Source organism: Sardina pilchardus, chromosome 1 (genome assembly GCF_963854185.1).
Source record: "Sardina pilchardus chromosome 1, fSarPil1.1, whole genome shotgun sequence".
NCBI lineage: Eukaryota > Metazoa > Chordata > Actinopteri > Clupeiformes > Clupeidae > Sardina > Sardina pilchardus.
The window spans coordinates 24,761,887-24,780,234 of NC_084994.1; the positions used below are offsets into that span (position 1 = coordinate 24,761,887).

Sequence of the window (18,348 nt, forward strand, 5' to 3'; positions counted from 1 at the left end):
GGCCATCCCATCTGTTTCTGCACGCATTACAGGTTTGGGTGCAAATAAGAAAATGCCTCCATTCCACTATTTACACCCGGGTGCAAATAATCACTCCGAAGTATGTTTTCTCACTCTGTGAAAAGAAAATCTACAAATCGTGCGTCCTTGTCTTTATATTGATGAGGAAACAAGGGGAGGTTAGGCTACTTATATGAGCAGGGATGTGTGGGCGCGATCCAGATCCAGATCCGGCCGCCTTGTTTTGTTTTCGATCGATGCTCTCTGTGTGCACAAGTACAAATCGGTTTTGCACATCGCCAGGTGGTATAATTGGTGCAAAAGTATTCGTCCCCGGAAAACAGCGACGGAAACTCGCAGATGTAGACTCAAGCACTTGTATCAATGCACTTGTAGTCGTGTAAGACTTTTATTAATGAGAAAACATTTCACAGATGCACAACTTCTGTTGCATTAGTTCACATTTGGGTTTACAAATGCACGAATGTTGTGCATGTTCTCAGACTATGAAACACGGATGTGCGAATGTGTTTTGCCACAATCGTTGCAGTGTAAATGGAGCAAAAGTCTCGAGGGGATGAGGCCAGGAACTTGTGATGCACAGGTGAGAATTCGTGTATCTGTAAAACGGTTTTGTGAACTTGTAGAACGGATTCGTGAACCCGTAGCCCTATTTTGTGTTAACAAGGTATGAAAAAAATATCTACAACTTCAAATGTACGGTTACACATTTGTGACTTTAGTGTGCGAATGCGAAATCTGCAGTTAAATGTGCTCGTGACTTTTGCCCCAATAATACCTTCATACAACACATCTATCAATGCAGCTGGAAAATAGTCACCAATAAGGTCTTACCGCAGTGTTTCCCACACATAGACAAATGTGTGGCGGTGCGCCACAGATTCAACACCGGCCGCCACATATTGCGTTTCGTTATTCTTTTATTTATTTATTTATTCTTATTTTGAAACGCTATTGAAAAACACGCAGCATTCGTAAAGATGAATTTCCTTTCCCTGCGCTCCCTCTCTGTCACTCGCGCATCTGTCTCTCATACACACACACACGCACAGCCGCTACCCTCCGTGCACACCACGGCTGTCTGTCTCCATGAAAACCAACGAGATCATCCCTGGAAGCGTGGTAGGTGGTCGTACTGATGCACCTGACGCTGCTCGGGTAGAAGCATAAAGTTCTCCCGCAACTTTTGTAGTCTATGCGTGCAACTTAATTACCAAACAGTAGAAGTAAACTCATTCTCCTTGGCCCGCTCTCGTGCGCGCTCAATGGACAGCTGCCCTCCACATGCACATTTAATCCAAATAAAACATTCACAATCGTGGACGCATTGAAGCACAGAAGACGACTAGCTAAATTACTGTTATATTCGGTTAGCATCATTAGTAGGCTATGCTTCAGACATTTGATTACAACTCTTGCATTCAAGTTGACTGACCAACAATGTTTTTCAACTCCAAGACTTAAAAGGGCCTGTCCCAAGGAGAAAAAGTATTAGCTTACCTTGAAACTTAAACACATGTGGGGAAACTGAACAGTCCAACCAGTAGAGTATGATAAGCTTAGCCTGCTATGTTTACAATGTTTTGAGACCAGTCAGCTGAATTTAAGAAGTGGAGTTGTAATATGAATAGTAGGCTATAATCTGCATAACGTTTGCTGTTATGAATATCAGAAATGTCAGTATAGGCCTATATAATGTAAATAATTAATACATAATGTGTGTGTGTTTCAAATAAAGACAAGCTTCACATCTTGGTAAAAAAAATTACATTATATGAAAGGAGAGCGATAAAAAGGCGATGCAATGAAAAATATGGGTGCACCCCCCCCCCCCCCCCCCCCTGATTGGCCGATTGGCCGATATGTCCTGAAAGTTGATTGGCTCAATCCACCGGTCTGAAGCTAGAGAAAAGTGAAACTACGTTTACTGCTGGAGTAAATAAAGCTATTAACAATGGATTTATATGTTTTATCAGTACATTTCTTAGTATAGTAACTCTCCAAAGTTAGCTGCAATAACGCTAGCATTACAACGTCTCTGCACATATCTAGATACTAGCATCGTAGGAGCAGTTTAACAAGAATTATTACTCAAAGGTATGCAAATGAGAGGGGGTGTATCTAAAGGGGGATGGGCGCCTATTACGTGTTATCTGAGCTCTGTTCAGATTGGACCATTTCAAAATGGCTGCTTCTTTTTTTCAATTTGCATACGAAAGCAGGCGAGAGACGCGGTAAAGTCTTTGGTGTCTATTTGAAGGAATCTTGTAGCAGTCTTGTAAACAGTGACCCACAGTCTTTGCAAAATCCTAATCTGACACTGGCCTGTGACTAGACTGTGACTAGAAACTGGATGAATTGTCTTTAGATGTGAGAGGGTCTGAGACTGTAGTCTTTCAAAAATCTTTTTCAAATCTTTGCAAAGTCTGTCAATGTAAGGTAGGCTTTAGTTGACGGGAGCGCACCGCGATTCCATTACAACTCCCATGATTCCCTCCCGATTTTGGAAATGTAGTCGCCGACTATTAAAACAGACCAAAATCGTACAATGTAAGCCAGCCTTAATTAGGATGAGCTGGTTTGCTAAATGGGTGGATCAAATACTTGGCAGGACTTTTACTTTCTGAACCTGGGATGTTCGCCTCTGAAATGAAACTGATTTGCATTCTCCTGTGCTGTCTGAATATGCACTTTGTGCTCTTATATTGTCCTAGACAAAATGCTCCTTTTCTGACTTCAATTTCTTGGAACTGGGATTTTTCTACAAGACAGAACCTGCAGACAATGTGTACTTGTGCACAAATTTTCCGATAGAATCAGTGGGGATTTAGGATCAGGAACATTTGTTTTCCACGGTCTGTGTCAGCAATGTCTTCATTGGACATTCACGTGATGGCATTGGTGGAACTGTAAAGCGAGCAGCAGGAAGAACAAGCCTCCAAGTTACAACTGACAATCATATCCTGACACCACCAGACCTTAACACTCGGGCTGATAGAAATATCCACAACATACATCTCCTCTGGATCAGCAAAGACGAAGTGGAGGGAGCATCTGAGAGACTTGCAGTCAGGTAAGTGGCTAGGCTAGACCAGAGCCATAGAAACAGAGTTGCGACACTCTTTGATGTTGCCGCCACACGATCAAAAGTTCCCAAAAAATCTGTGCTGAATGGCTGAATCGCAGGAGGGTGGGATGTACTTCTGGATGCTGGAAGGTGTAATCAATTAACTTATTGACTATACTGACCAAGAGATTGGCTGTAAATAGTTCCAAAAGTCCCGTAACGAGGAAATAGCCTGGAAAAAGCGCTGCCATTTTTTTCTATGGAGGTCTATGGGAGTGTCGCCACTATCTACCGCTCTGGGCTAGACTACCTGTGGTAATTTGTCCCCCTCCCCCCAACCTCCAGAATAGCTGCACAGGTGCAGTAAAACAATTGTTCCGAAATCGCATTTGCAGTTTTGTTTCTTGTTTTGCGGTTGCGGTTTTTTAATTTGCTGTAGTTTTTTTTTTTTTTTTTTTTTTTTGATTTGCAGATGTGATTTCTATTTGTTGTTGTGTTTTGCACCTCAGGGCCACCGTAGGGCTCAGTCACCAAACACAGGTTCCAGGTATTCGGGGGAACCACTGTTTCATCCCTGATGCCCCAAAACATATAGAAATCAGGGGAGAGTCAGGAGTACCTGAGTTCACAGTTAATGTTTACACTGGTTCAAAGATAATGCAGGATATGCAACAAGAGCCCTCTCATCCATCATCTCACCTGACATTATTGGATATGATACCTGGTAAATGCATAATTTGTGCATATGACCGAGAATGGTGGATAGGATAGGCAACATCATCAAAGAGATAGATCATGAGGAAAATGAGGTTGCATTTGCAAGTTGCATTGCAAGCAGCAATGAGGGGGCCAAGCCTTTAGACTGGAGTAACCACGGCAACTGAAATATATTGCTCGTTGTTCAATTTGCAAGCAGTTCAGAGTACCATTTCTATTAATATTACATTTGATGTGCAAACAATATTCAAATAGTTTTATAATTAAACTGTGGTTTGGGCAGAGAAGAAGCAGGCAAACTTGAAGTCGTATCGCGCAGTGGTCGTCACCCATCGGAAAATGGCCAGCCCGGCGAAGCAGATGAAGACAGAAGGGCGAGACCGTGGTCGGCTACCTCCACGCACTGTCACCGGTCAGATCATGGCCAGATCGTATCGCTTCGATACGATTGTATCGACACTTTGTCCACCAGGAAGTAGGGGGATGGAACCGTCTTGACAACCACTCCATCCACGGTGGTCACGCCCATCGATCATAGAGGTGGGCAGCCCGTGTCACTGACGTCTGTGTCCTCCAGGGCCCGTCTGACCGTGAACGGACCTGTGACGGGCATGCAAATTGTCACCAAGCTGAGGTGCCACGCAAGTCAGGAAAACGTTGCCTCTCCATTCGCAGGCAAGAAATTGTCAATGAAGCACCAGCAGTCAGTGACTTAAAGGTTGGGTATGGAATTTGCAAAACGACCGGCAGATTTTAAAAATACACTACTCAAACAGTCCAACCCTTTCTACCCGAACTCCACCCACATGGACGTTTATTTATGCACGAGGCACAAGTTAATTCAGATGCAGGAGAGCGAGCCAGCCTAAGCACATGACCGGGGCAGAGCTGTATATATAAGACTATTGTCACCAAGCTGAGGTGCCACGCAAGTCAGGAAAACGTTGCCCCCAGGTCTCCCACTCACCGCTGCCACCCCTACGATCTCCCCTCCTACACCGTTTCATATTCTGGAGGGTTCTGGTTGTGAACGGGGGATACGGGGAGGAGCGCACCACGACCCTGACAAATTCCTCAGTGTTCAATTACGACAGGGACAACTCACCTCACCTGCAGCGCTCACGGCGGACAAGCTTTGGAGGACCAGGTGAGGTCACTGTCTGAGTTGAACATGACCGTGAACGAAAAGGGTCTGATTGTGCGGTTTTGGGAAGCAGGCAGAGAAGTCTGCGGTGCCGCAAAAGAGACCGAGCCAAGCGATCAGGGGACTGCCCCGGACTCATGTGTTGGAGCAATTGTTGGTCCAGTCCAAGAATTTTGACTGATGAGGGGTGTTTTTTTTTTTGTTGGTTTTTTTTGTCATGACTATGTGTTTGAGATTGTTTGAAGTGTTTGACATATTTTTTTTTGCATGCAATGTTGGTCTGTCCTGTGCCTTTTTAACTGCTGCTCTTGGCCGCTAGTGTGATTTTTGGAAAAGTTTTAAATATTTGACTTACGTTGCGAGCACTGTTGGCCGGTCATGTTTTTTTTTTTTGGACTTAACTGGTGTCCTTGACTTCTTTACATTAATAGTTAAAAGTTTCGCGTTTGCTTAGACAATTGTTTTGTGTTTTGTCTCAAAGGTGAAAATGGTCACAGTTAGCCTAACACATGTTGACGAAGCCTTAGGTTTTGGTCTTTCAGTTATAAAATTATGAATTGAAGGCACAGTAAAGCTTGAATTGAAAGAATAAACGATGGGAAAAAAGGTTGTCAATGAGCGCACAGGGTAAAATAAGAGACCATGTGTAGCAAGGTGGAACTTCGTAGAGAGCAGGTGACCCAAATGAATGGATAAGAGGAGGCTGAATTACTCAATAAATACATACTTTATTTATTTTCAAATGCTCCAGGAGGGAGGGACAAAGACAGGGGGGTAGCTGTAACTGCCTCAACCACATCGCTCCACTAAAAGGTAACAGTTGTCACACAAAAGTTACTGTCACACAGGTGTTGGTCACACAGCAAACATAAAGAGGCATATCATTACACTGCAAACATCAGGAGTGCCTGTCAGTCACACACACACACACACACGTGAGATGTTCAAACCCACACTGGCCACTAAGGGCACACTAAGGTGGAGCTCTGGTAGGAGTGTAGCTGGAGGAGCAAGTCACAGCCAAGGGACCGGAGAAATAAACAAAAAATACAAAAGAAAACTAAATTTAAACCAGGGGAAGAGTTGAAATAAAGAGGGGAATGTAACTAAGCAGCCCTTGTCTCACAACAGGAGACGTGCTGAACGGGCTGCTTCAAGAACACTGGTCGAGTAGACCAGTGACGAGTGGGAAAGGGCAGACTAGTAAATTAATACATAAACCAAAATAAAACACAACAATGATGGCTGTAAATACAATTAGCTAACTGACTAACGACACAAAACTAAGTAGGGGGAAACAGAGGTCATGCTGCTGTGATGCCAGTCAGCTGTGATCTAATGGCAAACAAGACAAGATGTTAACAAATACTTAATCTTCAAAGACCATATACATTCAAATATTACACAATTACCAGTATAAGTACCTTCCAAACGCTCCATTCTCCCACAATGTGGCCTGCTCCCAGCGACCGGCAACTTGCACTCTACCAGTCTCTTCCTATATAGGCCTATCCGGGAGTGCAGTGCTCATTAACTCTCGTCATGCCACAGGTGGATACAATTAAGAGCCACCTTCCAGAGAGGCCTGCTACACATGGAAGGGGTGAAATTGCTGTGTCTGAATTGCCTAGGCAATGTGAAGTGTGGAATTGTGATTTTGCAATAAACCTTGCTGAATCTTACACTGTATTTATTCAGGTTGATGACTATGACCATGCTTTAAGCCTACCTTACACTGATAAGATTTGGGAAAGATTCTTCAAAGATTGTAGTCTTTTCACTAATGCCCCTCATTCAAACTTTACTCAAAAGACTACAGTCTTTCAAGAATCTTTCCCAAATCTTGCCCGTGTAAGGTAGGCTTTACGTGATGTTGCTATGACTTGAAGTAACACTGCAGCAGGCACTGTTTAGCAATGATGCTTGTTCGTTAACCATATGTGCTAATACATGTTACATGATGGAGCAAGGTTTGCCTTTGTTGATTCACACGCGTTCACTCGTTAGAAACGTTAACCAGAAAGCTCAGAGGACAAGTTGTGTTACATACTTCAGCTCCGTACAGTCCCTGTTAACATTTGTTTATGACTTTGCACAGTCTTTTGGCGTAAGCACATCACGGTTTGAGGTAACTGGAGTCACAGTAATTCACGTTAAGGCTGGCTTACATTGCACGATTTTGGTCTGTTTTAACAGTCGCCGACTACTTTTCCAAAATCGGGCGGAAATCTTGCCAGTTGTACTAGAATCTCGGCGCGTTCCCGTCATCTAAATCGTTTAGTGTAAGGTGCCAATCTTAGCGGTTTTAAGTCCGTCGGAGTCAGTCTTTTTCTAGTTTTGCCGTTACGACAATATCAAACATGTTTGATATTATCGTAAGTCTTTTCAGTCGTGGCTCATGCAAATAGTGACGTGAACATTAAAAACCAATAGTGACCTCGGTCGACGAACACGAAAACGGAAGGGGCAAAATAGGCTACAGCTGTAGCCTATGATTATTTGTTATTTCATTTCTTATAATTTATTAGTCGGCTATTCTACGTGACAGAACAACTCTATATCTGTTAGTGATGTCACACTATCAAACAATGCTGCAGAAACGCGAAAAAAATTACTTTGATATGAGTAGCCTATCATGTGAGTTCCTGTTGATGATGACGTATAGCCTAGTGCACGATGGAAATAATTTGAAGGAATCTAGCAGCAGTCTTGTAAATAGTGACCACAGTCTTTGCAAAATCCTAATCTGAGACTGGCCTGTGACTAGTCTGTGACTAAAAACTCAATGAATTGTCTAGATGTGAGAGGGTCTGAGACTGTAGTCTTTCAAAAATCTTTTCCAAATCTTTGCAAAGTCTGGCAATGTAAGGTAGGCTTTAGCGCCACGTTAGCATGATAGATGAATCCAGGTGCACAACGAGCTCTGCGAGCTACCGTCCACTCTACAGTGATCTGATGAAGCCAAAGCCCAAAGTGTGGAACAAGTTGTAAGTGGGTAATGTTAGGCTACGTTCACACATGCACGGGTATTTTGATAAACAAATATTTCCTTCCCGCTATTTTCAAAAATAACATTGTGAACACTTGTCAGTTAGGAAAAGTTTTCGTTGACACTAAACCGTGTATACGCGAATCACTTCCTCGGTTTCGTTTCAATTGTATTTGCAAAAGCAGAAAGAACCCGAAAAGGGTTGGCACCAACATTTTGCAACTGCTACTCTGAATGCGTCTATGATCACCATAGCCAAATGAAAATGTAAACATTGGTCGAAGTTTTTGTGCAGATGCAACACATACTGTGACGTTGGCTGCCTACAGTAGAAAGGCACTTTTGGCGCGTTGATTGCCTAAAACTCTGTTTTCCTCAGTTCACATGTACACAAAACAAGAGTTTAATTAGATATCCACTTTTGCCTGAGTTTATAGAAAACAATCAAATAGTGAAATCGCCGTTTGTGCATAAACGAAAGGCAGAAACGAAGGGAAAAAACTCTTCAAGATACCCTTATATGTGTGAACAGGGCCTGAGACTACTTTAGAAATCCGTGGAATGACTTAAAGAGCTTTTGAATGATTTTGAAAAAAATCACACAAAAGGTTAACCAGCTGGCTGCATTGGTAAACATCTTTGACAAAAAAGCTGTTGGATCCATCATGTCCGCCCTAACAACCAAATACCAACCTTATGCAGGATTGGCGATTTCATCGCCGGTTTCGCTTTCACTTTCCGTTTTCGCTTGTTTTACGCTTGCATATTTATCTGCAGAGCTTCCCCTACAGCTTTAGAGTGTATATTTTACGAAACAACGATTTCTGAGCGATTTTATGACTATGAAAAAGTTGCATAGGGTCTCTTTAACTCCTTTCTTGATCATGTAAACCTTTTTTCCGATTCAAAGTTTATTCCGTTTGTTTAGCGCATGCTCATACAAGGAGGAAGAAGAAGTGCATGCTCGTTTCATTGCTAATTCCGCTCCGTCTTCTTCCCCCCCTTCTCCCGACACTCTTCTCCTCAGCTAGCAAACTTGAAGCTTGACAATATTCTTGAGCTGCTGGTTAAATAGTTCATGGTTCAATGGTTCGGCTAACTGTTGATCCTTTTCATTCAATTAAAAAAATACAAAAAGAGAAAATGACATCACATCACCTACATTTGTGTGAATCTCAAGAGCAAAAATATTCCACAGCGAAGGTCTGTTGTTTAGCTGAGCTTACCCACTTACTTAGCACTGGACAGGTTTAGCAAGTTCGGCTGACATTATGACAGTATGAGACTTCCTTATGAAAGAGGAAACAGCCGTGATTTCCCTGCAGCATTTACCACAGACAAGTTCTGAGAGCAAGTCAATCGGGTAAGTTTGCTTTAACACGTCCTGTGTAAAGGAGTTTGGGACTTCACTGATTTACTTTTACCACAGTTAATTATGCCGTATCGGCTTCTGTACTGTATGTGCACACTTGTATGTGTGTGTCAGCAGAGGAGTGAAATCATTTCCACCAAAAACATTCTCTGTTAAATGATTCTAGATTGTCATTGGTCAGAATTGGATGCCATTGGTTGCAGAAAATGAAGGTAGGACTTCAAAATCACATAATGCCTATATACAGTATACAGTATACACACACACACACACACACACACACACACACACACACACACACTATATTGCCAAAAGTATTGGGTCACTTGCCTTGACACACATATGAACATAAGTGACATCCCATTTTTAATAGGGTTATATGACGTTGGTCCACCCTTTCCAGCTATAACAGCTTCAACTCTTCTAGGAAAGCTTTCCACAAGGTTTAGTAGTGTGTTTATGAGATTTGTGTAGGCCATTTAAGTTCATCCACACCAAACTCTGTCATCCATGTCTTGCTTTGTGCACTGGTACACAGTCATGCTGGAACAGGAAGTGACCATCCACAAAAAGACATGGATGACATAGTTTGGTGTGCATGAACTTGACTGGCCTGCACAGAGTCCTGACCTTAACCCAATAGAACACCTTTGGGATGATTTACCACAGAGACTGAGAGCCAGTCTCCTCGTCCAACATCGATGTGTAACCTCACAAATGTGCTTCTGGAAGAATGGTCAATAATTCCCATTGCCAACACACTCCTTATTAAGAGAGCTGTCCAAGAAGAGTTGAATCTGTTATAGCTGCAAGGGGTGACGTCATACTAACGTCATATTAAACCCTTTGAGTGAAGAATGGGATGTCACTGAAGTTCATGTGAGTCAAGGTAGGTGACCCAATACATGTGTCAATATAGTGAAAATATACAGTATATACACTGAACAAAATTGAAAGTGGCGTTTGATTGTGGCCAGCCTAAATCTGGGCAGACACTGTGTGATTTTTTCAATCGCTCATACTGTATGAGTGAATCGCAGGGTTGAACAGCACGCAGCTCGCGATTCCTGTTCTCACACCACACGATCCAAAGCTCGGATGTCATCTGACTGCTCACACGGTACGTGCATACACAACTCGTCAGACTGTTGTATCCGGAACTGCAACGTGAAAAGGATGAGGAAGAAGAAGCCGGAAGTGGGAGATGCCCGGATGCTCACAGATGCTCTCCTGAGAATGACAATGCTCAACAAAGAAAAACGCATTGCCCTGACAATTTGTGCCAGGTGCAGTGTTGGAAAGGTTACTTTAGAAATGTAATGTGTTACAGTTACAAATTACCCTGTTTAAAATGTAATAGTAGTGTAACTATTTGAATTACTTTATGTGAGTAACATAACTAATTACTTTTTGATTACTTTTCTGATTTTTCAATGATATATATAGTCCACAAATCAATGATAGGATTTGGACCAGGATTTCAAACAGGTTTGATTTTCACCCAATCGATCGGTAGGCGGTCATGAGATGTTATCGCTTCTGGTTACCCCATGTATACAGTACTACACGACGTGAGACGCACGATTGAGCCAGAACTCGGCCTGATCCCCAAAATAGTCGCACGAGTCAAAAATTGAGTACTCACTAGCACAGATTTAAACAGATTTGTGTTATGTTTATAATTTTGTTCAGTGTATCATTGTATTATTGTCAAATATGTATTATACGAAAACACACAAATATGAATATAAATGAATGAAATATTATGGATTATAATATTTCAAATAGTCCAAATTAAATTATATGTACTTTATTTTTGTATTATTATTTATTTAGGTGAAAATGCAATCATTCTTGTGTCCTTTTTCCGTGCAGATTCAGTGTGTTGTACTATTGTACCTCTCCGGCTGCCTTGTACTTCTTCTGCTCCTTCTCCTGGTCTCCCTGGCGGGCCTCCATTATCCTACTGACTGTGCAGACCTGTATGCTAGTGGGGTGGTCAGTGGGGTTTACACAATCTACCCTGACGGAAATCACTCTGCCGTTAGAGTTTACTGTGACATGGGCTCTCAAAACGAGGAGGGTGAGGGAGGATGGACTGTGAGTTTGTATTTATTTGTTTGTTTGTCTATTTGGATAAAGGTATTTGCACCCCTGATACAATTAGCAGTGTATGATATTCATACCATGTTGCAATTAGAAGTGAATGCTATTCAAACCCCAGTGCACACAGCAATGTGTTCTATAAATACCCTTACAAATGTCAATGTATGCTATTTGTGGTGTAATTAGAAATGAATGCTACTCGAACCCTGGTGAAAACAGCTCAGTAAGAAAATTAGTTTTTCGATGGTAACAATGCTTTTTGGCTGGCAATAAATCTTGTACCATTGATCAGCCTGTTTTAGCTCCCTTTCAGATGGTGCCTCATTTGTAATGAACATGCGCTTGTGGGATGAGCAGCAGAGTTGAGTATGAAGCATGTAGGCAATTGTAAGAAGAAAATGTAAGCATGTAGTAGGCATCCCAGTTAGATCTGCTTGTTTCCAGCTAATTCCATGGACAGTATAGCATAATCCTGCTCACAAAACAAATCATGTTATCAACATGTAAACCAACCAACCATATGTACCACCCAACTAATAGACAGGCGAGGACACTTTGCAGAAGTTAACATTTTAGGTTGCTAGGTTCATAGCTTTTAATTCTTGTCCCTTGCCTGAGATTTCATCTGTTTGCAGGTGTTTCAGAGGAGAATGGATGGTTCCGTGACCTTCTACAGGTCCTGGAACCAGTATAAGGAAGGGTTTGGGAATGTCTCCGGTGAATACTGGCTGGGTAAGATCCTACAGCAGGCCAAAGGTGTAGGTCACGCCTGCAGTGTTACAAACTATATTGGCAAAAGTATTCGCTCACCTGCCTTGATTAACACATGAACTTCGGTCACAGCTCATTCTTAATCATTCTTAAGAGTCATTGCATGAGAAAACCAGGCAGAGGTCGGACGATTGGGGTCAGCAAATGGTCTCATACTTTGTATGTGTAATAAGTATGTGGAACTATGAACAGCCATATAATTAAAACCCTCCAGCTTGTTTTTGTTAAGGAGTTCTGGGATCCCTCTCAGAGACCCTCAAAAAGGCCCAGCCGTGGCGCGACTGGCTGGGGCACCTGCACCGCACACCAGCGACCCGGGTTCGATTCCTGCCCCATGGTCCTTTCCGGATCCCACCCCAACGCTCTCTCCCACTCACTTCCTGTCTCTCTCTACTGTCCTATCATTAAAGGCATAAAAGCCCAAAAAATATACTTTAAAAAAAGAGACCCTCAAAAACCCTACAATTAATGACTGAAATTGCAATGGCTACCCTGAAGATCCTAAGATATGAACATTAGCTTTATATTTTCATAGAGCCTAGGTAGCATAGTTTTAAAGACCAACAGGTGCACAAGGGGGTTATCTGCACCACAGAAAGCATCTAAATTTCAGTCATTTTTAAGAGGCATTATCTCATATTCGCAGTGGCTTTTGGTGGGTGGTTTTACTGTTGCTGGAGAGAGGAACATCTACTGATTCAAAAACAACTGTCGTCTAATTGGGCCACACATAATTGTGTGCCGTGCAAGGAGGGTCTTTAGGGGGATTTTTCGGGTTTTGGACTATAATAAACCAGGTAATAATATCTCACTACAGGGTAATTTATGGTCAATTTTTCTGTCACTGTATGAAAAATTGTCAAAGAAAGCTTTAATTAACTAGAAAAGCACTCAGAGAGCGCAGACCTCCGACTGCATTGTTGTTCTTGGTTGTCATGCATTTGAACCTAGACTATTCAGATCACCACCACGTGGCCATACCATGCCATTACATTGCAAACATTATTCTTTTTTTTTTGCAAACATTATTCTTTAAGGGGATTGGAATTGGTCAATTGACAGAGTTTATGTAACTGTGCAAGAGGGCACAGATACTTTGACCCTTGTAACACACAAGCAATAAGACGGAGACAGTAGTATCATAAAATACAAACAGTTTATTAACAGAGTATAAAAAGTAATTCACAACACATTCCAATCAATTGCCCCTATCCGTTCAGTCTTTTCCCTTAATTAGGTAAACTATGGTTTGTAATCTGGCGCCCCCTACTGTAAACACAATGTCACATAAGTAGCTAGACTCACTCCACACCAGTCCTACAATAGCCAACAATGTTTAGAATAAATAGCACAGCAACCAAACCCACGATCAAAGCAGTATAAATAGTTCACTCAATGTGCAAAATTCAAGATCCAATCCATGCTATATCACTCCAAAATACAGGATACAATTGGACTAGTGCAAACATGCAATTTGAGCAATAAGATATAAATAAACACTCTGCAATTTGAGATATTCGACATGTGCAAATATGCAATTCCAATAACGTGATTAAATATCAAATAGCACAGCAACCAAACACACGGTCATAAGAATATATAAATAGTTCACTACGTGCAAAGTTAGCAATTCAATAAATATGATGGCACTCCAAAGTACGGGAAATACAATTCGACATGTGCAAATATACAATTCAAGCAAAGTGATTAAATATGTGCAAATGCGCTCAGGGTGTATATAACTCGTAAGGTTGTCTATGTTAGAACAATTGCAAGTAGCCTAAACACCACGGACTTAAGGAAGTAGACGAGCAGCCACACACAGCTACCTAACTAAGGGGCGGAGGGGCAGAGGAGCGAGAGAGAGAGAACGAGAGAAGAGAGAGTAAAGTCAGTAGGCGAACTTCAGTCCACCACTCACGACCCAGCCCAGTCCAGAGTCACTGTAATCGCTGTAGAATAGTGAGCGTTGCCAGCGGGGATACACCGTAGCCGCGGCTTGAATCCCACCCTTGTATTCCAGGCCGGCGTCACGCTGAGCAGCTCCGAAGGAGGCGGACAATCGAGACTGCGGGTAGAGGAAGGGAATAATCAGTTCTAGGATAGAATACGCATTCAGCCCACACGCTCTCACCAGAGTACAGTTCGGACACTTTCCTTAACTGACGAGATTAGAGTGCGTTGAATAGTGTCGACTCGTTGTGCTGTTGTCCGCGTCTCGGAAGAGTTGTCGGTCGTCCTGGAGCTAGGGTTGCCAACTCTGAGAAAATAAAATACGGAACAAAAATACCGGGGGGGGGGGATCAAATCATCATTATGATTATCATTGTCACAATTACTATATTGTACGCACTTTCACTTAGCAGTCAAGAAACACTAATAGCCTCAAACTTGAGGCCCGGTTATGGCAGACTTTGGGGTCATAGGGCCCACCTACACGTATCTCTACCCCACATCAAATCATCATTATGATTATCATTGTCACAATTAGTATTATACTATATTGTATGCACTTTCACTTAGCAGTCAATACTGTGCTAAAAGTGCTTAAAGTGCTAGTTTGTGATATGCACATCAGAGGCTTTACTAATGTAAGATATATTTACAATAGTTCATTTCTTTTGCATGATTGCATGAGAAATACTCCTGAAAACAACAGCAATTATATGGGTGGTATTGTTTTGGGATGTTTCCCTTATGCAATCATAGCCTACACTGGTGGGCAAATGGAGAAAAAACGTATAGCCTATGCCTTATAATGAAATTTCCTTTGAATGCCTGAATGTAAAGATCCAGGAAACATAGTACCAACTTTTGTTTATGGTAAACGGCCCAGCATAAATACATTATAATAGGCGTAAATAACTTATCTGGAGATCTTTAAATGAAACACTAATCTTTTGACCATGTTATATTCAAATTTGCCTAAACAATACTCAATGCTAAACAATGTAGCCTATTGTAGCCTACAGTCTCTGTTCTGTTTCTATGGAAGTGGCAAGAATCCACGTTGTTAAATGTCGGTAATTAATGAAATAGCCTTCCAACAGGTTGAAGCGGAGCTTTGGCAACAACGTTATTGTGTAGTTTCAGTTTCTGTCGGGCAAACGTGCAAACGCATGCAATGAACGCTCATACCACCACTTAATTGTATGACTCTATGTTTAATCACATCGAATTAGCAAGCATTTCCTCCTGATTGCAGAACACGTTTGTTTTGTTTTCTTTTCTGTCGGGCCGCGGTTGCATGATCAATTGCGCAGCTAATTAGGTGAAGCACCGGACCTCACTCCATGCCTCGCAGACCAGCAAGCTCCACGTTGCGTCAGGGAGTTTTTTAGGCTTTTTTGTGTGCATTTTTTTAATTGTAGTATGTGTGCATTGAGCAGTTTCTCAAAAATACGGAACAAACAGCGTTCTGTATTAGTTCAATACGGAACAAGACTTTTAGGTGTCAAATACGGGACGATTCCGTATTATACGGAACGGTTGGCAACCCTACCTGGAGCCCTCTCTCCCGACGCAGGCGTTCATTGTCCTTTTATCCACGGCTTTGCCAATCCCGCAGCTCATCAGTGGAATTGGGTGCACCTGTGAACGGAGGTCCTCACACACCCACACGCAGGCTCAACCAGACACACAGAAAACAGCCAGTCCCACCCATATAAGTAATACATGTAAAATCAGTCCAGTGCATTCGCTACATTTCCCCCCAGTCTTTAATAGGGATCGTCCCGATCACTGCACCGTATATTCGCTACATTTCCTTAATCAATTTTTTTCTTTTCTTTTTTTTCCAGGATTACAGGTGCTTCACCAACTCACCACTAGTAAGACATGCGAGCTGAAAGTGGACATGGAGGACTTTGAGGGCAACAGGGTTTTTGCCAGGTACTCCAACTTCTCTGTGGCATCAGAGGAAGAGGGGTACAAGCTGACTGTGAGTGGCTTCACCGACGGAGGTGCTGGTGAGTTTTGTGTGGTGGAGAGTTTGAAGGTGACATGGAATGGATGAACAGAGTATTTTACATAGGACTCTGATATTAACATAGTAGGTATGCAATTTGGTCAGTCAAAAATATACTCAGGTGCTTTTTTACAAGCTTATTTACAACCCTATAATTATGACCGCCACTAGTGTAGCAGTCATATAGTGATTGTCAAAGTTTTTTTCTTCTTTTTTTTCCTGTCATAGAACAGTACATTTCATTGCTTATGAAGCTGAGAAACTGGGTTCAACTGGGACGCTTACAGCCACAAAGTTCAATGACCTCTAGAGGTCACCAGAGGTCAGATAGAGCTTGTCATATTGCAGATTTGAATTCAGCACACCTAAATATAAGACTGGTTGCCAACTGTCTCAAAAATGCCTTGGGCTTCCTAAATAAGCACTTTTCAATTTTGGCATCAGTCTATCATCTACTTCCTGAATTTTGGGTCAACGATTCCCATAACACCGGGGCACATGAAACTTGGTGGGCATGTAGCCCCAGTAGACTTTTGTGGATTTTTTTTTTTTTTTTTTTGATGTTGGATGAGGAGACTGCTATCAGTTTCCGCTCTAATTCATCCCAAAGGTATTTTATTGGTTTGAGGTCAGGACTCTGTGCAGGCATGTCAAGTTCATGCACACCAAACTTTGTCATCCATGTCTTTATGGACTTTGCTTTGTGCACTGGTGCACAGTCATGTTGGAACAGGAAGGGACCATCCACAAACTGTTTCCACAAAGTTGGGAGCATTGAATTGTCCAAAATCTCTGGGTAAATGCTGAGGCATTCAGAGTTCCTTTCACTGGAACTAAAGACGCAAGCCCAACTCTGCACCACCAATAGTGGTGGATTACTGTCTGATAGTGGGTTTGATTACCAAGCTGACTTTTGGGAATCCGTGTCGTTTTGGATAAAAAAAAAAAAAGTTTTAAAAAACAAAATAGGTCATCAACAACATTTTTTGAAAGAAATAAATGCCTTCATGAATAAGATCTGTTTATCCTGTCAGGATTTAGTGCAGCTGAATGTTTATTTTGTGACCTCTACTGAAAATATAAAATTACACTATGCTCAAGTGCATACTGTATGTTGTAGTTCGAAACTTGGAAGTGTCGCATATGAATGTAGGATTAATACATTATAGTGTTCTCTTGTTTTGCTTTGTTTGCATAAATAACATTGTTCATTTCATTTCACAGGAGACTCGTTGTCTTACCACAATGGGCAGCATTTTAGTACGTATGACACGGACCATCCTGGAAACTGTGCCCAAACCTATCTTGGGGCACACTGGTATAACAACTGCCACTTTTCCAATCCCAATGGTGTTTATGCGCACGGTCCTACTACCCTCTTTGCTATTGGTGTGAATTGGCGCTCATTCAGAGAGTACCATTACTCACTGAAATCCTTCACTATGAAGATTAAGCCGCTGGCTTAGCCAGCTGTGAAAGAGAAGTGATGCACCACTGCGGGAGTGTGTAGATCATTAGTTTAGTTTAGTTTAGTTTATTGGTTTTGTTTGACAGGGACCATGCATAGAATAACTTCTATACCAGGGTTAGCTAAATAGCTAATTTGCACCTGTAGTCCCTGGGCAGGATGTTCAAGCACAATAAAAACACAGACAGATGACAAGACAATAGAATTAACATTACAAGTAAAAGAAAAGCTAAATGAAAAACAAAGGTCAATGATCACAAGCTTGATTGTCTTTGAGCCATGTCTTCAAAGACTTTTTAAAACCCCTAAAACTTGAAGAGTCTCTGATATGGAGTGGGATTGAGTTCCATTTTCTAGTTGCTTGATATGAAAATGCTGATTGGCCAAAAGTGGTCTTTTTGAATGTAGTGTAACAGTCACCTCTCATTGCAGCCCTAGATACCCTAACATTGTCTCTACAGAATGACACACATTGCTTAAGTGGTGGTGGTGCAAGATCATGGGTTAATTTGTACATCAGACACATGTCAGAGAAACAAATAAAACTGTCAAATGATAACAGGCTATGTTTTTTTATCATTCAGTCTCTCTCCGTCTATCATCTTCTGCAAGGTTTTGATCAAGTTTAAAGTGGGTGCAAACAACCTGTAATTTATGACAACACATGCCAATTGACAAAACACTTGCAATTAGACAAAACACAAACAACTTCAGACAACATCTTCA

At 41.8% G+C, this 18,348-nt stretch overlaps 3 protein-coding genes across 3 annotated transcripts in view; 2 read left to right on the forward strand and 1 right to left on the reverse strand.

Moving 5' to 3' along the window:
- Positions 1-4,334, reverse strand: part of LOC134088497 (microfibril-associated glycoprotein 4-like) — a 17,203-nt gene extending 12,869 nt beyond the window's left edge. Inside the window, exons 1-2 of the mRNA XM_062542883.1 lie at positions 4,252-4,334; positions 3,593-3,662 (exon numbers count right to left, since the gene is read on the reverse strand). Coding sequence (XP_062398867.1) covers positions 3,593-3,662; positions 4,252-4,334 — 153 coding nt within the window. The remainder of the gene's footprint in view (positions 1-3,592; positions 3,663-4,251) is intronic.
- Positions 1-18,348, forward strand: part of LOC134086228 (NACHT, LRR and PYD domains-containing protein 12-like) — a gene marked incomplete in the record, with an annotated part of 983,201 nt that overhangs the window by 432,656 nt on the left and 532,197 nt on the right.
- On the forward strand, positions 4,145-17,620 carry LOC134089286 (microfibril-associated glycoprotein 4-like). Its single transcript, XM_062544062.1, has 7 exons — positions 4,145-4,236; positions 4,383-4,450; positions 4,900-4,952; positions 11,186-11,410; positions 12,052-12,148; positions 15,988-16,155; positions 17,379-17,620. Exons 1-7 carry the CDS (start codon positions 4,145-4,147, stop codon positions 17,618-17,620), a joined length of 945 nt encoding a protein of 314 aa, XP_062400046.1.

Coding starts and splice junctions, on each gene's coding strand:
- LOC134089286 (XM_062544062.1), top strand. CDS start 4,145: ATGGCCAGCCCGGCGAAGCAGATGAAGACAGAAGGGCGAGACCGTGGT. Junction 4,451..4,899: donor CAAGCTGAGGTGCCACGCAA/GTCAGGAAAACG, acceptor CAATTACGACAG/GGACAACTCACCTCACCTGC. Junction 12,149..15,987: donor CTCCGGTGAATACTGGCTGG/GTAAGATCCTAC, acceptor TTTTTTTTCCAG/GATTACAGGTGCTTCACCAA.